The sequence below is a fragment of the Rhinoderma darwinii genome, chromosome 3, assembly GCF_050947455.1.
Source record: "Rhinoderma darwinii isolate aRhiDar2 chromosome 3, aRhiDar2.hap1, whole genome shotgun sequence".
Taxonomy (NCBI): domain Eukaryota; kingdom Metazoa; phylum Chordata; class Amphibia; order Anura; family Rhinodermatidae; genus Rhinoderma; species Rhinoderma darwinii.
Genome location: NC_134689.1, coordinates 234526753 through 234549797, shown reverse-complemented (window position 1 = coordinate 234549797; position 23045 = coordinate 234526753). Strand labels below are relative to the sequence as shown.

Below are 23045 nucleotides of genomic sequence, written 5' to 3'. Positions count from 1 at the left end.
CAGCACTCCGATTCAAAAGTGAAAAATAGTTTTTTTATCTACCCTTGTGCAATGTTTTGGCCCTATATGATGAGCCTTTTTGCAAGCTTGAAAAAGGCTCATCATATAGGGCCGAAACGTTGCACAAGGTTAAATTAAAAAAACATTTTTCACTTTTGAATCGGAGTGCTGGCTATTTTTGGATATATATATATATATATATATATATATACTAGTATATAGCACACAAAAAATGGCGACAGCACTCTGCGAACACCAATGTAACCAAAACTGCTAAATAGAAATAAATATGCATTACTATAAGGGCGGGTTCACACATGGCGGATTTTCACTTAAATTCCGCTGCGGACACTCCGCAGCGTTAATCCGCAGCGGAGCCGTTTCTCCATTGACTTTCACTTTAATTTAGCAGTGTTCGTTTAGACGATGCGTAACATTCCGCTGCGGAGCATAGGCTGCGGAGCGGAATGTGGTGTCCGCAGCATGCTCTGTCTGTTGCGGAGCAGTGGCGGACTGGTTGCGGACTCATGGCGGAATTTCTCCATTGACTTCAATGGAGATTCTAAGTTCCGCAATGAAGTCCGCAGCTGTCATGCACATGTTATGTGTGCTGCGGATGCGTCTTGCTTTTTTAACTTGACATTTCTTCATTCTGGCTGGACCTATGTATTTCTAGGTCTACAGCCAGACTGAGGAAGTCAATGGGGCTCCCGTAATGACGGGAGCGTTGCTAGGAGACGTCAGTAAATAGTCACTGTCCAGGGTGCTGAAAGAGTTAAGCGATCGGCAGTAACTGTTTCTGCACCCGGGACAGTGACTACCGATCCCAATATACATGTATCTGTAAAAAAAAAAGAAGTTCGTACTTACCGAGAACTCCCTGTTTCTGTCTCCAGTCCGGCCTCCCAGGATGACGTTTCAGTGTAAGTGACGGCTGCAGCCAATCACAGGCCAAGCACAGGCTGCAGCGGTCACATGGACTGGCGCGTCATCCAGGGAGGTCGGGCTGGATGCCGAAGGAGGGACGCGTCATCAAGACAACGGGCGGTAAGTATGAATTTCTTTTACTTTCACTAGGGAAAGTGCTGTCCCTTCTCTCTATCCTGCACTGATAGGGAGAAGGGAAGCACTTTTCCCGCAGTCCGCAGCAGCTAGTCCGCATCAATTTTCTGCACATTTTGTGCAGATCCGCAGCCGTAATCCGCAACCCGGATTAGGTGCGGCATTGATGCGGACAGTTGCGGAGGAATTCCGCCATGTGTGGTCATGCCCTAAAATCTACTTGCAATAGGGATGTTCTTAGCGTACATTTTGATCAAATTGTGTTTGCCCACTTGCCACGACAAGGCATCCTCCATAGGTGGGGACATACTCTGCACATATACCTAGACCTGGGACTAAGCCTATGGAGGACGCCTTGTCGTGGCAGGTGGGCAAACACAATTTGATCAAAATGTGCAGAACCCCCCTATTGTAAGTAGATTTAGCAGTAATGTATATTTATTTAAATTTAGTGGTTTAGGTGACATTAGTGTTCGCAGTGTGCTGTCGCCATTTTTTTGTGTGCTGTATATATTTGCAGGCGTTCTTGCATCTGCATACACGTTTTGTTTCATTTTGTTGGAATGTGCTGTTCAAACTTTTATATTGTTTATGTGATATATATTTTATATATATATATATATCTATAGAGATAAGCAGCACTCTGCGACAGATTCCAACACGGTAATGGGTGCAAGCAGGAAATCCAGATCCGTGGATTATAAGACATAAACAAAAGAAATCCCACAGCACTCCGATGGTTCCAAAAAGTATGTGGTTTATTCAGTTAACAGCTGCAACGTTTTCGAAAAATTGCAAAGATAAATGCGCAGTGTAAGGCTTCGTTCACATCTGCATCAGGGCTCCGTTCAGGCGTTCCGTCGGATCTTTCCGTCAGGGGAACCAATGAACGGAACCCTGACTGAAACTGAGTTCAATGGTGACAGATCCGGTGCAAATCGTTTCCGTTTGTCTCCCTTGTGTAAGGGTTCCGTCGTTTTGAAGGAATGAATAGTGCAGTCAACTACGGTATTGCTTCCGTCAAAACTATGGAAGCCTTGCATAACGGAGACAAACGGAAACCATTTGCACCGGATCCGTCACCATTGAAATCAATAGTGATGCAAACGGAAACCTATGGTTTCTGTTTATTTCAGTCAGGGTTTCGTTCATAGGTTCCCCTGACGGAAAGCTCTGACAGAACCCCTGAATGAAGCCCTGACGCAGATGTGAACGAAGCCTAAATGCACAACCCTCCCCTTACATCTGTTCAATGATTGTTCTTAACTTATTTACAGGGACACTATGTCACCTAGATTCTAGGCTTTTGCTAGCAGGTAAAATAACTGCGAGCAGTAAAAAAAACCATGCAAAGACAATATTTTTACAATCAATACATTTTATTATAAAACAATAAATAATACACACATATTTGGTATCACCATAACTATAACAACCTGTACTAACAATCTAAAACATTGTTTAAGATGATTCGTGAATGGCGTAACAAAAAAAAACAAGGAAAATGAATTTCCATCAAAATAGAAATTAATATAAATTAATTATTGACATATATGAACCCAAAAATACAAAACAATACAAGTAGTGCTTCAAAAAAGCAAGGTCTCAAACAACTAGGTTGACCTAGCATTAGGAAATTTATGACCGCCGAAATGCTTAGAGGCAATAACAATAGTGAACCAAAATATAACTGATTATATACTTGACATGTTAAATTCAATAATAAGTTTTATCGATACACTGACCTACCAATCCCACTAATAAACTTCTTCCTCTTGTCCGGCTGAGCTAGGCAGATTACCTGCCAACGAGCACCTTCTCTAAATAACCAAAATCTTTGTGGCGGAGCTTTACCTTAGCCAATCAAGAGTGACACAGATCCCAAACGGCAACCTGAACAGATCGGATGAACTTAAAGGTAAAACCATTACCAACATAAAACCAAATTGGGCTGAGACCCAGAACAACAATTATAGATAGGAACACTAAAGAGACGAAGAAAGAATGAAATCAGGTTATGACCCCTTAAGTCCCCTTAAGGGGGGGGGGCTAACATTATTTTGCAGCAAAGTTAAACGTGTAGTATAAATTACAGACTTGGTAGACGACTCTGAAAGTCATAAAAATGCTAATTTAAGACTTAGACGCAACCGTTAGAATTTTGCATTCACACACACAAACAGCCCAGTATTTGGTACAAAATGCTGAATCATCTTATTTCCTGGTATGTTGCCACAAAATTGCATGACATTTCACTAGAAGGAAAGGACTCCTGTTGATAAAGCTAGCATTTAAATATAGTAACCAAGCTAGCAGCTGGTTTGTTCCCGCCATGTTAATCAGGTATACGTGGGAATAAAAACAGGTGTACAAGAGTCACTGGCCAATCCCAGAGTAAGTTCACTGAAGTCTATGAAGAGAGAACAGTATATATATAGTGTCTTGTATGTTAATAGTCTAACAATTCCAAGATGAAGGGTATTCTGGCATTACTTGCCTTGGTGGCAGCTGTCACCAGCATGGAGAATTTCAGCGGGTAAGTATGCCTTTAGGTCTATGTCCATATTATTGGGATACATGTAAATGCTCTGTGTCTGCTGTAGAAGCTTTTTACTTTTAAGATAAAAATACTTTTTACTGTAGTAATTTCAAATATAGCGTATACAATGCACAAAATGTCATGAATAGTGTTCACCCGTGGGGCCCAAATTCCTAATCCATAGGGATTAAAAGTTTGTTATCCCATGGACAAACATATCCAACTGAGATTTTTTTACGCGGAGACACATCCAGGGTCTTGACATGCCATTGCGATGTTTTGGGGGACTGCCCCCTTTCTCAAGCATCCCACCACCTGATTAAATAGTGTTCAATTTATCAATAATTAATTTTATTAAAAACAAATAATCATAAAAAGATACACTTAGAGAAGTACGATAGATACATATTATAAGCAAAACGTTGTGAATGATTGTTACTATGGAGGAATCAGAGAATCCTCAACTGGAACTTATTTGCCCTAAAATATATTTAGGTCAAATTTTTGCATTTATTTAAAAGAAATTGCAGATGTGACCATAAAATTAACATATGACTAGCTTTTGAGCAGCCCACTTAAGGTTCGTTCACATCTGCGTTGTGGTTCCGTTCATGGGTTCCCCTGATGGAAAGGTCTGAAAGAACCCATAAACGGAAACCAAACGGAAATGCTCAATAACGCTTCCAATTTGATAATGGTTTCCGTTTGTCTCCGTTCCATAAGGTTTCCATTTTTTAGGCGGAATCAATAGCTTAGTCGACTACACTACTGATTCCGCCAAAAAAACAAAAACCTTACGGAACTAAGACAAACTGAAACCATTAGCAACGGAGCGTTACCATTGAAATCAATGGTAATGAAAACTGAAAGTTATGGTTTCCGTTTATGGGTTCTCCTGACGGTAAGGTCAGACGAAACCCATGAATGGAACCCCGACGCAGATGTGAACGAAGCCTAAATGTACTTTTTGTAATTTCTCTTTAGGCCAGGATCACACAAACAGTTTTGATGCAGTTTTTGGTGTCGTTTTTGGCTCAGTTTTTTGAGCCAAAGACGGAAGTGGATCCAAAAGGAAGGAGAGGTATGAAGTGCATCACCTTTCTTTTCTGTCCACCCCTGTATTTGGCTAAAAAAAAATGCGGCTAAAACGGCATAAAAGCTGTGTGTGTGATCCTGGCCTTACAGTGTACTTCATTATTGAATAATATGGTTCTGTAAATGAATACTAATACAATATTTTCCCCAATGTCTCTACAGACAACAAGTCCTGCGAATTCTGCCAGCCAATGATGAGCAGGTGAACATTGTTCGGGAGCTGGAAAACTATGAGGATCTGCAGGTAACAAAGTAAATCAAATTTCAGATTATTAAGGCATGACTGAATCTGATCAATTATAAATGTACATTTATTGATACAATAGTAAGGGGTTTAATATTAAGGGCATGTTCAGACTTTAAGCAAGGATTATGCAACAAATTTACTACTGTGTATGGAATTTTAAAAACTACATTCACATGCTGCGGAAAAAAATCATGCTGATTTTAGGTCATAGTGCAGATTTTTAAATCCACATGTCCTTTATGCCATAGATTTGCCACAGATTTCGTCCTTTGCAATGCAAATACTGAAATCCCCAACATAATCAATATCAAATGTAACACTTAAGGCTGGGTTTTCATGTTGTGGTCAAAAATGAATTTTTGTCACGATTCAAAGCAAAACCGTCCCATTTTGCCCTGAGTTCACATGTTGCAAATCAAGGCAAAACGGCACGGTTTTGCCTCGGTCGCGACATGTAAACCCAGCCTAAATCTTAGAGTTGTTCACCGTGTTTCTCAATAGACATTTCCCTTGTTAGGGGCTATAGTGATCGTTACTCTGCAAGATCTGACAAGTATGCTTCAGAACAGTATGTCAGTCCTAATAAATTTCCCCTATATGGTTCTGAGATCTTTTCTGTAACTAGAACAAAACACAGATGCTGCCATTCTACTTTTACACAATTATTAAATAAACCCACTCATGCTTTGTCTTTACAGCTGGATTTCTGGCAGGAACCCTCCGTACCCGAGAGATTCATTGACATTCGTGTACCCTTCTTCAGTCTTCAGGATGTGAAGGTCTATCTGGAGTTTCACAATATCCAGTACAGCATCATGATCCCTGACCTACAGGTGGGTTGTTGGCTTCCAACATAAAAAAAGCTCCGTGCTCTATTTTTTCTTTTGTTTTTTTCTTTTTTAGAGGTAAGGTACCTAATAGGTAGCACAAATAAATAAGTGATATTTACAGGTTCAATGGCCTAATATTATCTAGTTAAGGAGAAGTATAACGATTTATGTCCAGTGTTCCACATATTCTCCAAGCTAACTACTATACAGTATTGACCGTAATGCAGAAAAGTAAAGCTTTGATGTCTTATTCATGTACAAAAAGTAGTCAATAAATGGTACAGGAGATTATAAAGCTGTATACCGGTCTACAAGACTGGTTGCAAAAGACACCTAGTAGTAGCTTGGTGAATGCAGAGTACATAAATCCTGTGAATAATATAATAATAATACTTAAAATCTGGAAAAAAAAAATCAAGGTTAAATTAGGTAAATTACCCGTCCCCTGCACCCTAACAAGCCCCTAACTGTCTAAGGCTGGATTCACACACCCTATTTACAGACGTAATTAGGGGTTTTAACCTCAAATTACATCCGACAATACGGCTCCAATGCGCCGGCAAACATCTTCCCATTCATTTGAATGGGTCTTACGATGTTCTGTGCCGACGGTCATTTTTTTACGCCCCGCTGTCAAAAGGCGGGGCGTAAAAAAGACGCCCGCATCAAAGCAGTGCCTGTCACTTCTTGGGACGTAATTGGAGCCGTTTTCCATTGACTCCATAGAAAAACAGCTCAAATTACGTCCGTAATGGACGCTGCGAAAACCGCCTGCAACATGCCATTACGTCTGAAATTCCGGAGCTGTTTTCTCCTGAAAACAGCTCCGCAATTTCAGCCGTAATCGACGCTGCCGTGTGAACATACCCTAATAGTTACCATGGTACCTTTCACACCAATCTTTCTGTGTACATTTTAAGGAAACTTTCCTTCTTCGGTTCTGAAGGACTCCAGGACTCTACGGCAACTTATATCTTGTTGTGTATTCATCACTACAACTGTTCTACTTTTTTAACTACTTTTTTTCTGGGCATGTTACTGGTCCATATTATATTAAAGTGGACCTGTCATCATACTGGGTTACCTTATAATGCAGCATATTAAGGGGACAGGTCCACTCTACTACAAACCCAAATGGCAAAAAAAAAATAATATTGTGCTGTTTGGCTAACAGCAGCTAACAAAAAAACAAAACAGGGGACTCTTAGTTATTCTCATTCTTTTAAAGTGTACGGAACAGCAAGCGCTTAGATAAAGTAGTTGGCATTGTGATCCAGAAATCTGTTGGTGAATGTATAAAGTAATTATCAGATTTTTTTTAGATCAATTTTCCTATTTTTAACAGACCTTGTTAGATGAAGAAAAGAGAGACATGAAAATGGGACGTGCCATGGAAAATGCCCGTTCTACTGACACATTTAACTATGCCACATACCACACCTTTGATGAGGTAAGAGATGACGCTTGTTAGTACAACACCAGCTCTGGCGCTTCTTTATTCATTTGCTGCTGTAAACAATGCCTGTTTTCTGCTGATGGCGCCTGAAGTACAACTGTAGGGATTCGGAATTTCTCGTGGCTGCCATGTTTGACTTGGTGATTTATTTAAAGATTCAAAATAGTTATAAATTACGGCTAAATTGATACGTTATACATTCAATTTCCTAGATGGGATAGATTGCATTTAGCAGAAAATTGTAATGCCTATATTTCATATGTTCACAGATTAACAACTTTATCGACACTCTGGTGGCTGAAAACCCTGGCTTTGTGAGCAAAATTGAGATTGGCAAAAGCTATCAGAATCGCCCACTTAATGTTCTGAAGGTAAGAGATACATAGATATACTGTATATACGCACACATACTTCTGATATAATCTTAGGGAAAGGGGCACGTTAAGGGTATGCCCGCATGTGGCATAAACACTGCGGATTGACCGCAACAGATTTTATTGCAGAAGATTTGCATCATAATACAGTAGCAGCAGAGTGTAAAAAATCAGTTGAAAGACCGTTTATAACCGTTTTTTTTAATCCGCAGCATGTCATTTTATGCTTCGGAATCGCTGGTTTTCTGTTGCGGGTTTTGAATTCAATGGGGAAGTAAAACCCGCAACAAATAGCAGATGTTGCGATTTTTGCGGGGAAAAAGCTGCGATTCTACGGCAAAGATCACAGTTTAGAAAAAAATATTTTATACTTATACTTACCCGTTCTCTATACTTCTCCGCCCAGGCCAGTCTCCTGGGATGACGTTTCATTCCATGTGACTGCTGCAGCCAATCACAGGCTGCAGCGTTCCCATGGGTTGAAACTTCATCCCAGGAGGCCGGGCTGCACTAACAACAGAGGGACCCATTGCCATGACGACGGAGGCCGGAGAAAGTATAAGCTTTTTCTTTAACCGCTGTTTTCCGCAGCAGACATTCTGCCTGAAATACTTAGGGCGCGTGGCCAGCGATGCAGGGCTTGAGTCTAAGTATATTCATATATTCCCGCTCACCCCCGCCCTCTAGCAGTCGGCGTACGTATAGGCTTTATACTTTTTTTAATCGCCGTTTTCCGCAGCGGACATTCTGCATGAAAACTGCACCACAATCTGCGGGTTCCAGGGAGGATAGACTATTTACTTTTACGCAGCGTATCTGCCCTGTGTGAACATGGCCTTATAAATATAGCCCACATACTTGCACCATTTTCATCTCCATACCTATGGAGATATTCTATGCTGTCTGTGACCGTTTTTCTGTATGTGTCCCAGTCTTTCAATGCACCTGTAATGTAAACATCATGTAACCATAGTTTTGTGTCTTTGCATGTATATTTACAGGCTCTATAGTCATGTATAGTGGTAGAGTTTACAATTAGATGACCTTCCCAATAGGCTGGTCCATTTATACAAGTATGATTATAACATTAATCCACAGGACACTCAACAGGTTTGATGTTGAGAGAACCCAAGTATTACACAAGGTTTGTAGGAGTACTAGATTCTCCTAGATGAAGAACATAATAAATAACATATATACATACACTTCATATAGACTCATGTAAAAGTATGGATCAAACAACTACGGTGTTCATCGAGAGAAACGTCAGTGGTTAAGTTAAATATGTATTCTATATTCTATTCTAGTTCAGCACTGGCGCTAACCGCCCAGCTTTCTGGATTGATACCGGAATTCACTCCCGCGAGTGGGTTACTCAGGCCAGTGGTCTGTGGTTTGCCAAGAAGGTATGGAATCACACTTTTTAACTTATAGCTAGTCGAAGAAAAAAAGCATTAAAGAAACTTGAGTCAAATTGTCTTTAACCATTCATTATAATCATGGCTTCTTATGTTATTGGAGTTATAAAACACTAATAATATCTAACATTTCAGCATTCAGTTTTCTCAGTATTGGGTCATTAATTACAATTAGTGAAAATAATAAATCTTGTAGATGTGATGGCTTCAGACGCATATAGGAGCTATTTTATCAGACATCGATGATCTCATGTATTTTCTTACCTTCAGATTGTTAATGATTTTGGACGTGACCAATCTCTTACTGCCACCCTGAACCGAATGGATATCTTATTGGAAATTGTGACCAACCCTGATGGCTACGTGTACAGCCACACCACAGTAAATATTCCTTCATAGTTTATGGCATTAGTCTTCCTTCTTGATAGTAGTTGTGACAGAACTTTCATATTAGGATTTACATTGACAGAGATTTGTTGTTTTTAAGCATTTCCCTCATTATTACATTACAGAACCGTATGTGGCGTAAGACCAGATCTCCTAATTCTGGCTCCACCTGCATCGGAACTGACCCCAACAGAAACTGGGATGCTGGTTTTGGAGGTGACAATGCTTTTACATTTCTATGCTCTATTTTACATTTTGTCATAAGGAATATATCTAAAGCTCCAATATCAGAACCAAGGTTGTCGGGCTTAAAGGCTATATAAAGCTTTTAATACTTTTTTTTTTTTTACTAAACAATTATAGTGTTTAATGTAACTTTGTAATTTGTTTTTATAAAAAAAATGTTTTGAACTTTTTGAGATACAGCCTCTATGTATCCTGGATACATAGAAGCTGTATCTTGTGCTCAAACCTGAATCCGTCAGCTCAGCGGGACAGACGGCTTCGGTGACAGCTTCGGTGATGCTGTGTCCAGCTGTTACCGATGACATCTAAGTTCATAACTTAGATGTGATCAATATCAAGGGGATCCTGCGTGTCTCTGACCTGCTGTCACCGAAGCTGTCAGCCCCGCTGACCTATCGGATTCAGGTTTGAGCACAAGATACAGCTTCTATGTATCCAGGATACATAGAGGCTGTATCTCAAAAAGTAAAATAAAAAATTAACATAAAACAATTACAAAGTTGCATTAAACACTATAATAAATTGTTTTAGCAAAAAAACAAAGTCTTCAAAGGTTTACATAGACTTTAAACTAAGTATTTATGGTATTTTTAGATGGGTCAAGGTAATGGTCTAGGAAAGTACTGTATAGGACTATACATTTAAAAAGCTCATTCAGTGAAATTGTTGACAAATGCATTAACTATTGGAAATACATTTATTCAATTATAACTTCTTATTGATATCTAGGTGGTGGATCAAGCTCAAATCCTTGCACTGAGACCTACAGAGGACCTTCTGCCAATTCCGAGCCAGAGGTCAAGTCTATTGTCAACTATGTGAAGAGCCATGGCAACATCAAAGGATTTATTTCCATCCACAGCTATTCCCAGATGCTCCTCTACCCATATGGCTACACCACTGCTCGTACCCCAGATAACGCAGAATTGGTACATTATTTATGAACTTTATTTTTTTATTTGTTATACTAAGAATCCAGTTTGTATATCAAAATATAATTTTATTATTACCATCATTTTTCTGATTGTTTGTATGCAGGATAGTGTTGCTAAAGTTGCAGTTGATGCATTGACCTCACTGTATGGAACACAATACACATATGGAAGCATCATCTCCACCATCTGTAAGTACTGTGTTTACAGAATACTCTATCATTGGTACTACTTGTACAAAATCAAGGTGAAAAATGTGTACAGTTGTAAGTGAGGCTGGAAGTTAGATATATGATAGACCATGATGATGACAGTGGGATGTAGATTCTTCTATAGAGTTACAGTAGGTGGGATTATAATGGAGATTGTATGTGTACATGGGTCACATTCCCAAATCAAGATAGCTATGGTGGTATTATTGTAAATGAGAAGACGGACCCTGAGGTTGTTTACCCCACCAGCATAAAGACACACATTAAAATATATGGTGTAAACTGGCTCTTATTAAAGGGGTTGTCTCAGGAAGATCACTTATTATCGCCAAGGGGATAATAAGTGATCGGGTTTTTTTTGTTTGTTTTTTATAAAACAGTGATTGGTGCAACTTCGTAATGACTTTTTATTAAAAAAATATTTTCGCTTTTTGAGATCCAGCTGCTTTGTATCCTGTATACGGAGCAACTGTATCTAGCGATGAAACCTGTATCCGTCAGCTCAGCCGCACTGACGGGCTCAGTGACAGCGGGTCCTGGATCGAGCTGTTATCGATCACATCTAACTTCATAACTTATAACAGGAAACGCAGGACCCGTTGACATTGAACCAGTCAGTGCCGCTGACCTGACGGATTCAGGTCTCAGAACTGGATACAGCTGCTGTGTATACAGGATACAGAGAAGCTGCATCTCAAAAAGTTAAAAGATTTTTTTATAAATAAGTAATTATAAAGCTGCACCAATCACACTGATAGACATGTATATATATATATATATATATATATATACATACACACACACACACACACACACATACACACATATATATGTATATATATATATATATATATATATATAAACGTTTTCAAAGGTGTACATAGCCTTTAAGGACATAACCGCTGTTCATCCTCAAGTCTGTTATCATTAACCACTACAAATTCTTGTTTTACAGACCAAGCCAGTGGTGGTACCATTGACTGGACCTACAACCAGGGCATCAAGTACTCTTACAGCTTTGAGCTGCGTGATACTGGCCGTTATGGTTTTGCCCTGCCAGCTAACCAGATTATCCCAACTTCTGAGGAGACCTGGCTCGGTCTTACCAAGATCATTGAGCATACGCGTGATAACCTCTAAGTAATAAACATTGAAATGCAATAAAAGATCCTTACTGAGCCTAAACAAAGTTGTCTTTGTGTTTACATATTCTCATTTATAATGATATCTAAATTACGCCTTGCACATATAACGTGGTGACTTATACCTTTAGGAAATAGGCTAAGCCTATACAATATATTCCTATGCTCATATAACATAAATGCGTAGCAGAGTTATTTATTTATTCATTTCAGAAAGGACAGGTTCACATCTGCATTGGTATTTCTGTTGTTCGGCTCCGTCAGAGGAGCAAGACAATGAAAATACCGGAAGCACTGGTTCTGTTGTACGACGGACTCCAGCGGCAGCCGACGGAACCCATTGACTTTAATGGTTCCGTCGGATTTCCGTCAGTGTATCCTAGGTTTTACCAGAAAAAATAGTGCAGATACGCTTCAAAAGTGACAGGCCTTGCTGCTGTGTTCTATGAAAAAACCGTACCGGGTTTCAGGGAAATACTGCCTTAGACAAACAATGTCTGGTAGCCACTTCCGCTCGCTCCGATAGCTCCATAGACGGGGGGAAGTATCTGTTGGCCAACCCTTAACTTACAGCTATTTTATGTCTCTAAGTACATTTAGATTTAGCAGCTGCTTCTCCAATATATGCACTAACTCTGAAGTAGCTGCTAATAAAACTGCCTGTGATTTAACCGATTTCATGAAAACAGCATTGGTTGTCACACATTTAATGCTGTACTACACTTAAATTAGAGTGAGAGCATGGAGGACTTCAAGACTGACTGTTAAAAATGAAAACTGCGCTGCATGCTGTCTTACTATTGAGTTTAAAGAGGCTCTGTCACCAGATTTTGCAACCCCTATCTGCTATTGCAGCAGATAGGCGCTGCAATGTAGATTACAGTAACGTTTTTATTTTAAAAAAAACGAGCATTTTTGGCCAAGTTATGACCATTTTTGTATTTATGCAAATGAGGCTTGCAAAAGTACAACTGGGCGTGTTGAAAAGTAAAAGTACAACTGGGCGTGTATTATGTGCGTACATCGGGGCGTTTTTACTTCTTTTACTAGCTGGGCGTTGTGAATGGGAGTGTATGATGCTGACGAATCAGCATCATCCACTTCTGTTCGTTAACACCCAGCTTCTGGCAGTGCAGACACACAGCGTGTTCTCGAGAGATCACGCTGTGACGTCACTCACTTCCTGCCCCAGGTCCTGCATCGTGTCGGCCACATCGGCACCAGAGGCTACAGATGATTCTGCAGCAGCATCAGCGTTTGCAGGTAAGTAGCTACATCGACTTACCTGCAAACGCCGATGCTGCTGCAGAATCAACTGTAGCCTCTGGTGCCGATGTGTCCTCGCTCGTCCGACACGATGCAGGACCTGGGGCAGGAAGTGAGTGACGTCACAGCGTGATCTCTCGAGAACATGCTGTGTGTCTGCACTGCCAGAAGCTGGGCGTTCTGAAGAGAAGTGGATGATACTTCTATACACAACGCCCAGCTAGTAAAAGTAGTAAAAACGCCCCGATGTAACGAACACAATACACGTCCAGTTGAACTTTTACTTTAAACACGCCCAGTTGGACTTTTGCAAGCCTCATTTGCATAAATACAAAAATGGTCATAACTTGGCCAAAAATGCTCGTTTTTTTAAAAATAAACACGTTACTGTAATCTACATTGCAGCGCCGATCTGCTGAAATAGCAGATAGGGGTTGCAAAATCTGGTGACAGAGCCTCTTTAATGTATAGCAGTATGTGGCGTGCTCCTGGGCTCCCTCTGGTGGCGGATTGTTAGCCAGTATGTTTTGTTTTGGATATTTGGCTGTGCATTGTGAATACTGTATCGCTGTGCAGGGGATTTGGAGCTCTGTATTGGGAGGTTGATCATCACATAATTTTAAACTTATAAAGAAAAGAAAATATATATATGCTAGGGTGGACATTCAAGGTAAAGTTTTAAATTCTATACATATATGTGTCTCTCATAACAAAACATATTACCTACCAAAAGATTTTTATTAAAAAAAATTGTGCCCTAAATTTTATTTTTCAATTTTCCACTCCTATCTTCTCCCTGATTTTTTCCTTTCTATTTTAACCTTTCTATATAATATATTGATGTTTTTGTAAATAAAGCAATTGTATAATAAAGTTAATCAAAAAATAAAAACTGCTGCACATATAAAGATTTTAAGACTTTAATCCAAGAATGATTAGGATAAGAAAATAAAAAATACAAAAAACAAAAACAAGGATTTGGCTCATTTGAATAAATTCAAATACCTTCTTCTAATGTAGTCTCTTTAAGGCTTTGTTCACACTAGTATTGTCCTCACTCTCGTCCATGCCTATAGCATAAATAAGGCCATGTCCACAGTTTTTTTTTACACTTATTTTGCATTAAGAAACAGAACCTCATCAGTGAGTCGCCGCAGCGAGACCCGGACAAGGTAGAATGGGGGTCAAGGGGCTCCATCTAGGGAAAGGGGCGGATCCCAGATGTAGGACCTCCCAGCTATCGGACCATTTATGGTATATCCTGTGAATATGCCATAAATGTACAAGATGGAAAAACCCCTTTAAGGTTCTCTACATTATATTAAGGCCCCATGCACACGAACGTGCTTTTGCGGCCGCAATTTCCCCGAAAATCCACGGGAGAATTGCGGCCCCATTCATTCCTATGGGGTCATGCACACGACCATGGTTTCCACAGTCCGTGCATGGCCCAGGAGCCTGTTCTGCGGTCCAGGCTCATAGAAAATAATGGACGCGGCCATGGCCCGCGATTTGCGGCCGGCTCGCGGGTGACAGTCTGCTGCCGGCCGACCCGAAAATCACGGCCGTGCACATGGCTACGGTCGTGTGCATGAGGCCTTACTCTTCCATGATTGACAGATATAGATATCCAGAATATTTGATAATCTGGCGCCAATCAGGTCCCATTGATGTTAGTTTCGGTGCATGTGTCTAAATGTTTGCTTCAGGAGACCCCCTTGAATTTATTCATCAACAGAGGTATGTAGATGTGCAGGAAGGAAGATTATCCATCTTATTTACCACAATTCTCCTATAAAATGTAAAACAAATCAGATTTATTATATTTGTCCTCCCTGGTGCAGGAGCAACTAGTACAACTAAGTAAAAACCGACATGAATGAATACTGTATATCGTGATATTAAAATGCGGGAACCAGTTACCCTAGAACTGTCCTCAGCCCCCGGGCAACCAGGCGGGAACAGGAAAAGCAATAGCCGGGTGACCACAGCGTCTCTGTCACCTAGCAACCAAAGCGAACTGTCACTAGCCTCAAAAGCCACGCCCCTCTGCAGGATAACTTCTATTCTCATTAGCTTCATTTCGACTTCCCACCAATCATGTGTGCGGTTGTTGGAAGGTGATCAGACTCCGGCGGCAGAGAGGGGAGGAGGTTGGTGACGGTGTCTCGGGCTGCTGTGCGCTTCTGTTTGAAAAAAAGAAAATCATGTCGGCGAGAAGGAATATCGGAGACGCGGAGGTGAGGAAGCCGCTGCCGCGTTATTATACCCAGATCATACAGGCCATATTAGCGCCACAAGAAGGTGTATCTGCGCGCATGGATATGTTACAGATACCCGCTGCTTGTCCTCAGCTCTCCATCTGGTCATCTGCTATAGTGATAGACGATGTCTGGTTTTCAGTTTCAGATACATAACCTATCCGTTACCTGTGTTCATGTACATATGCGGTTTCCAGCCTATGGTTCTCCTGGTGTCGTAAAACTACAACTCTCATCATGTCCTGTTAGGAGGAGAGTCACAGGTTGGAGACCACTGATGTACAAACAATTGTAATGAGGAGATGTCTGCATTATTCTGTGGGGGTTTCCATGACAAACACTTATGGCACGTACAGTGCTTGGAAATGCCATAAATGTCTGATCAGCTGGGGTCAACCACCAGAGATTTATATCCATAAGGGTATGTTCACACGCACAATTAAAAATGGCTGAAAATGACGGAGCTTCTGATTTTCAGCCGTTTTTGAAGCAGAAAATGTTTTTTGAGGCGTTTTTTTTTTTTTTAAGCCGTTTTAGATGTTTTTCAATTAACCCTATAAAAAACCGCTCCAAGACGTGACATGCTCCTTCTTTTTACGCGCCGTTTTTTAAAACCGCGTCCTGAAGAAAAAACCACCGCGTCTGAACGAAATGCCAGTTTTCCCATCGATTTCAACGGGAAGCTGCTTGTTGCCATTTCACTAGCGTTTTTCGAGGCGTTTACGCCCTGAAACATGCCTGAAAACACCGCGTGTGAACATACCCTAAGGGCTCATGGGAGCATGCTGGACAACGCCTTACGTATGGAGTCTGCTGGAGCAAGTGCGATTTGTGTTTCTTTTCTGTCGGATTTGTACGGAAGCTGACAAATCAAAGCCTCTGTATGAAATCGGAGGTATATGGAAGTACAGTAGAGACAGCCCTATGACGGCTTCGTACCAAACGGAGTCGTAATATGGCGGCGCGCACGAGCCCCGAGAAAACACATTTCATTGGGCATTTCTACAAAGTGACTACCGATGAGGTCTGAAGTAAAGCGATGGAATCTTTCACATCATGGAAATTATGAGTTTTCGTTTGTGAAATTGAAGTGATAAATGAATGGAAGTTTATTGTTCAGTATTTATTAACAAACGGAAAAATATTATTAATCCACAATTCTTATTGGCGATCTCTTTCTATTATTATATTCTGTCCTGTCGTTTTCAGCCTCCTGTTGTGTAGGTTTCTCTGATGTCTTCAGGAATTTTTTGTTATTGTTTGTTTTCCTCTCGCCTTTTTTTTTTTTTAGGAATATCTTTTAAAATGAACTGAATTTTCTTGTAACCAGTTTGAAGGGTTCTACCAGATATGTGTTTCGCCATGTCTAGAAATTTTTTGCGAAAATCTCCCAGAATTCATTGCTGACTCAATATGTGCACCGAGTTCTGTTGATTTTGCCTTCTTAGAAATTGAGTCTTTCTAAAGTAAAGTCCATATTTCCTTTTTTTTTTTCTATTTGGGAATAATGAATAAGGCTACGTCCATGTCTGCGTCGGGCCATTTCGTTGTTCCGCTCGGTCAGAGGAGCAGAACAAGGGAATACGGTAGCAACGGTCAAGTTTCACCACAGACGCAACTGGCAGCCAACGGAATCCATTGACTTTAATGGGTTTCGTCAGGCTGTACGTAGTTTTATTGGAAACAATAGCGCTGCATGCTGCGCAATTATTTCTGGTAATCTCTGCCGGATCTGTTACAGAGGCCCCTTATGGAGCTTCCAATGCAGATGTGAACAGTGCCTAAAGTGGATCATAGTGCTCCCAATGTACAGTGAAGGAAATAAGTATTTGATCCCTTGCTGATTTTGTAAGTCTGCCCACTGTCAAAGACATGAACAGTCTAGAATTTTTAGGCTAGGTTAATATTACCAGTAAGAGATAGAATATATATATAAAAAAAAACAGAAAATCACATTGTCAAAATTATATATATTTATTTGCATTGTGCACAGAGTAATAAGTATTTGATCCCTTTGGCAAACAAGACTTAATACTTGGTGGCAAAACCCTTGTTGGTAAGCACAGCAGTCAGACGTTTTTTGTAGTTGATGATGAGGTTTGCACACATGTTAGATGGAATTTTGGCCCACTCCTCTTTGCAGATCATCTGTAAATCATTAAGATTTCGAGGCTGTCGCTTGGCAACTCGGATCTTCAGCTCCCTCCATAAGTTTTCGATGGGATTAAGGTCTGGAGACTGGCTAGGCCACTCCATGACCTTAATGTGCTTCTTTTTGATTCACTCCTTTGTTGCCTTGGCTGTATGTTTCGGGTCATTGTCGTGCTGGAAGACCCAGCCACGAGCCATTTTTAATGTCCTGGTGGAGGGAAGGAGGTTGTCACTCAGGATTTGACGGTACATGGCTCCATCCATTCTCCCATTGATGCGGTGAAGTAGTCCTGTGCCCTTAGCAGAGAAACACCCCCAAAACATAATGTTTCCACCTCCATGCTTGACAGTGGGGACGGTGTTGTTTGGGTCATAGGCAGCATTTCTCTTCCTCCAAACACGGCGAGTTGAGTTAATGCCAAAGAGCTCAATTTTAGTCTCCTCTGACCACAGCACCTTCTCCCAATCACTCTCAGAATCATCCAGATGTTCATTTGCAAACTTCAGACGGGCCTGTACATGTGGCTTCTTGAGCAGGGGGACCTTGCGGGCACTGCAGGATTTTAATCCATTACGGCGTAATGTGTTACCAATGGTTTTCTTGGTGACTGTGGTCCCAGCTGCCTTGAGATCATTAACAAGTTCCCCCCGTGTAGTTTTCGGCTGAGCTCTCACCTTCCTCAGGATAAAGGATACCCCACGAGGTGAGATTTTGCATGGAGCCCCAGATCGATGTCGATTGACAGTCATTTTGTATGTCTTCCATTTTCTTACTATTGCACCAACAGTTGTCTCCTTCTCACCCAGCGTCTTACTTATGGTTTTGTAGCCCATTCCAGCCTTGTGCAGGTCTATGATCTTGTCCCTGACATCCTTAGAAAGCTCTTTGGTCTTGCCCATGTTGTAGAGGTTAGAGTCAGACTGATTAATTGAGTCTGTGGACAGGAGTCTTTTATACAGGTGACCATTTAAGACAGCTGTCTTTAATGCAGGCACCAAGTTGATTTGGAGCGTGTAACTGGTCTGGAGGAGGCTGAACTCTTAGGGTATGTTCACACGGCCAAATTACGGACGTAATTCGGGCGTTTTACGCCTGGAATTACGTCCGAAAATGTCAACGCTTTCCAGCCGTAAACATCTGCCCATTCAAAGCAATGGGCTGACGTTGGTCTGTTCACACGAGGCGTATATTTACGCGTCGCTGTCAAAAGACGGCGCGTAAATAGACGCCCGCGCCAAAGAAGTGTCATGTCACTTCTTCAGACGTAAATGGACCCGTTTTCCATGGACTCCATGGAAAACCAGCTCCAGTTACGTCCGTAATGGACGCGGTGTTCAAGCGCCTGCACATGCCGTTACGGCTGAAATGACGGGGCTGTTTTCTCCTGGAAACAGCCCCATAATTTCGGCCGTTACGGACGCTGCCGTGTGAACATACCCTTAATGGTTGGTAGGGGATCACATACTTATTTCTCTGTGCACAATGCAAATAAATATATATAATTTTGACAATGTGATTTTCTGTTTTTTTATTTTTTATATATAATCTCTCACTGGTAAAATTAACCTAGCCTAAAAATTCTAGACTGTTCATGTCTTTGACAGTTGGCAAACTCACAAAATCAGCAAGGGATCAAATACTTATTTCCTTCACTGTATACGTTAAAAAAAAAAAGTAGATCCACTATATATTCTGTAAGACAGATTTCTCTAGCACTGGGTTTATGTGTAGGTGACATAGACAAAGTCCTCCTTATTGCATGTATATATATTTTATGCTAAAGGGTTTCTGCCAAATGTGCCATATATAAATATAGCTGCATCTGTCCGCTGTCTGGCATTAAGAATTGATGTAGTTAGTGGTTGTCATTGTGATCGGGAGTCAGGACTGTGAATGCATGTACCAGCAGGTTAGTGCAGCTCTTCAGATAATGGGGTGTACCTTCTACTCATGTCAGCTGTCCCATAAATTTGAGTAAACGACTACTGCAGGCTTTAGCTGGCATTTAGGCCTTATTTACACGAGCGTTTTTAACGTCCGTGGGACGGCCGGTGAAACAGCAGCCGACTCACGGACCTATGTAATTCAATGTGGCTGTTCACACAGCCGTTGTTTCAACGGACCGTGCGAAAATTGGACATGTCCTATCTTTTCATGCATCATGCATCCCTCCATAGACTCTCAACTATGGTGGATGCCTGACCGCGTCCCGCAGCGCCGAGCACGGATGCACCTCGGCCGTGAAAAACTAAAATTTTATACGCCAAGATGCCCAACGCTCGTGTAAATAAGGCCTTAGACACAGCCTGGAACCTGTTGGGCTTTTACAGACCGCAATAGGAAGCAATATAAATTGTTAGGCTAAATTCTCACCATGTTTGTGGGAAACAGTTGGCACATACGCCTGGATGGCACATACGCAAGGTGGAGCCATATTTATCAGATATTTATGGCATATGCTGTGAATATGCCATTAATGTCTGAGTTGGGAATATCCCTCTAAATAGTCTTTGTAAATGGGTAAAATAAAAAATAAAATAAAAGTGAGCCAGGGGATAGGAAGAATCGTGTGGGTTAGAGAGGCAGAATATCCGCATGGTAGATTATTTTCACCTTTTATAAGGACAAGCATTGTCAAGGGAAGGCAGTATTCTTAGTAGGTGTTCAGGGTAATACCCATAGGGAACACACAGCACATTATTTAGCTCTTATAGGTCATTTGAGATTCGGGGTTTATTTTTATATACCGTATATATCGAAACAAGCAGGGGGGGGGGGGTAAGTGTAGTGTTATTGTCAAATGATAAAATATGTGTATATATATATATATATATATATATTTATTCATTAGGGTCTCATAGCTCTTACCTAGTTATAAACTATTGTAGCCTTGGTAAAATTCGGATAGGAACAGTGTGAGAACTATGTATTGTCGTTTTGAAGAGCTTCTGCGTCACATTGTGCTGCAGCTGCACGTGGCTCTGTTATTTTACTATTAGGGAAACTTGTAGCTGTAACAAGCAGCCATGTGTGATGTTGCCGAGGGCACCATACCAAAACCTACATACCCCAAGCGTAGGGCTTGACAAAATACTGGAGAATTTAGGAGCCCGATAGATTATGCCAAGGGCATGCTTGACTTTTGAAAAAACAAAAACGCAGCCTAAAACACTAGGCGTCATTGGAAAACATCTCGGTGTATTTATTCCCTGATTCCTGGGATTTCTCCAGCATCTGTCAGATTGGTCGCACCTCAGTTGAGTTCACATCAGCACTGTGGGTGGACTCCATTTTTTGTTCTCTTTGGTACAACTGTAAAGGACACGTATACAGTGAAGGAAATAAGTATTTGATCCCTTGCTGATTTTGTAAGTTTGCCCACTGTCAAAGACATGAACAGTCTAGAATTTTTAGGCTAGGTTAATTTTACCAGTGAGAGATAGATTATATAGAAAAAAAAAAGCAGAAAATCACATAGTCAAAATTATATATATTTATTTGCATTGTGCACAGAGAAATAAGTATTTGATCCCCTACCAACCATTAAGAGTTCAGCCTCCTCCAGACCAGTTACACGCTCCAAATCAACTTGGTGCCTGCATTAAAGACAGCTGTCTTAAATGGTCACCTGTATAAAAAACTCCTGTCCACAGACTCAATTAATCAGTCTGACTCTAACCTCTACAACATGGGCAAGACCAAAGAGCTTTCTAAGGATGTCAGGGACAAGATCATAGACCTGCACAAGGCTGGAATGGGCTACAAAACCATAAGTAAGACGCTGGGTGAGAAGGAGACAACTGTTGGTGCAATAGTAAGAAAATGGAAGACATACAAAATGACTGTCAATCGACATCGATCTGGGGCTCCATGCAAAATCTCACCTCGTGCGGTATCCTTGATCCTGAGGAAGGTGAGAGCTCAGCCGAAAACTACACAGGGGGAACTTGTTAATGATCTCAAGGCAGCTGGGACCACAGTCACCAAGAAAACCATTGGTAACACATTACGCCGTAATGGATTAAAATCCTGCAGTGCCCGCAAGGTCCCCCTGCTCAAGAAGGCACATGTACAGGCCCATCTGAAGTTTGCAAATGAACATCTGGATGATTCTGAGAGTGATTGGGAGAAGGTGCTGTGGTCAGATGAGACTAAAATTGAGCTCTTTGCATTAACTCAACTCGCCGTGTTTGGAGGAAGAGAAATGCTGCCTATGACCCAAAGAACACCGTCCCCACTGTCAAGCATGGAGGTGGAAACATTATGTTTTGGGGGTGTTTCTCTGCTAAGGGCACAGGACTACTTCACCGCATCAATGGGAGAATGGATGGAGCCATGTACCGTCAAATCCTGAGTGACAACCTCCTTCCCTCCACCAGGACATTAAAAATGGCTCGTGGCTGGGTCTTCCAGCACGACAATGACCCGAAACATACAGCCAAGGCAACAAAGGAGTGGCTCAAAAAGAAGCACAATAAGGTCATGGAGTGGCCTAGCCAGTCTCCAGACCTTAATCCCATCGAAAACTTATGGAGGGAGCTGAAGATCCGAGTTGCCAAGCGACCGCCTCGAAATCTTAATGATTTACAGATGATCTGCAAAGAGGAGTGGGCCAAAATTCCATCTAACGTGTGCAAACCTCATCATCAACTACAAAAAACGTCTGACTGCTGTGCTTGTCAACAAGGGTTTTGCCACCAAGTATTAAGTCTTGTTTGCCAAAGGGATCAAATACTTATTTCTCTGTGCACAATGCAAATAAATATATATAATTTTGACAATGTGATTTTCTGTTTTTTTTTTAATATAATCTATCTCTCACTGGTAAAATTAACCTAGCCTAAAAATTCTAGACTGTTCATGTCTTTGACAGTAGGCAAACTTACAAAATCAGCAAGGGATCAAATACTTATTTCCTTCACTGTAGCTAGTTCTAATCGATTAATTCTCATAAATTTAGAAAACTTAGTCCTTTAAAGACTATGGCCCTCATTTATTAAGGTGTTGACCACTTCAGTGTCTGACAGAATTTGCAAATTTAGGCACATCTTTTTTGCGCAGTGCCTGGCACTTCTAAAAAGGGAGTGTGTCTTAAAAAGGCAACAGGCCACAAAAATCAACAGATTTATTAAATTGAGTCTGTCACCAGATGTCCATATTGAACTACCCACAGGCTATTCTAGATTAGGCTAACCTGGTTCTGACGTGTATTATGTTTTCCACAGAGTGCCTCCTTTGAAGAGAAGAAGCTTTTATTCCATTTATGCAAAGTAGCATTTTGGAGCAACGAGGGCATCACCGGTGCTCCAAAATGCTCTCTCGTCATTCGCCAGTTCAACCCCCCCCCCCTCCCTGCTTCCTTTGATTGACAGGGGCCAGGCCAGCGTACTAGGCGAGTTCACGCCTGGTACCGTAGTAAACGTGCG

The 23045-nt window shown here is 41.1% G+C and overlaps 2 protein-coding genes and 1 long non-coding RNA gene across 4 annotated transcripts in view; 2 read left to right on the top strand and 1 right to left on the bottom strand.

The window, feature by feature from the left end:
- The first annotated feature begins 3465 nt into the window (after window positions 1-3465).
- LOC142749457 (carboxypeptidase A1-like) lies at window positions 3466-11987 on the top strand. Its single transcript, XM_075857514.1, has 11 exons — window positions 3466-3598; window positions 4859-4940; window positions 5642-5776; window positions 7119-7223; window positions 7499-7600; window positions 8911-9009; window positions 9292-9402; window positions 9534-9624; window positions 10384-10583; window positions 10693-10777; window positions 11754-11987. Exons 1-11 carry the CDS (start codon window positions 3534-3536, stop codon window positions 11936-11938), a joined length of 1260 nt encoding a protein of 419 aa, XP_075713629.1. The 5' UTR covers window positions 3466-3533; the 3' UTR covers window positions 11939-11987.
- Window positions 4387-15440, bottom strand: LOC142749461 (uncharacterized). Its single transcript, XR_012882413.1, has 3 exons — window positions 15130-15440; window positions 5623-5857; window positions 4387-4934 (listed from the first exon to the last, which is right to left on the bottom strand). It is a non-coding gene; the product is annotated as an uncharacterized LOC142749461 (long non-coding RNA).
- CEP41 (centrosomal protein 41) overlaps window positions 15265-23045 on the top strand; it is a 66888-nt gene continuing 59107 nt past the window's right edge. For both annotated transcript variants that reach the window (XM_075857516.1, XM_075857515.1), the window contains exon 1: window positions 15265-15446. In XM_075857516.1, coding sequence (XP_075713631.1) covers window positions 15414-15446 — 33 coding nt within the window. In that variant the 5' untranslated portion in view covers window positions 15265-15413. The remainder of the gene's footprint in view (window positions 15447-23045) is intronic.

Excerpts from the sequence above, each read along its gene's own strand:
- LOC142749457 (XM_075857514.1), top strand. The coding sequence starts at position 3,534 with ATGAAGGGTATTCTGGCATTACTTGCCTTGGTGGCAGCTGTCACCAGC. Across the intron at positions 9,010-9,291 it reads GTCTGTGGTTTGCCAAGAAG|ATTGTTAATGATTTTGGACG; the intron begins GTATGGAATCAC and ends TCTTACCTTCAG. Across the intron at positions 9,625-10,383 it reads CTGGGATGCTGGTTTTGGAG|GTGGTGGATCAAGCTCAAAT; the intron begins GTGACAATGCTT and ends ATTGATATCTAG.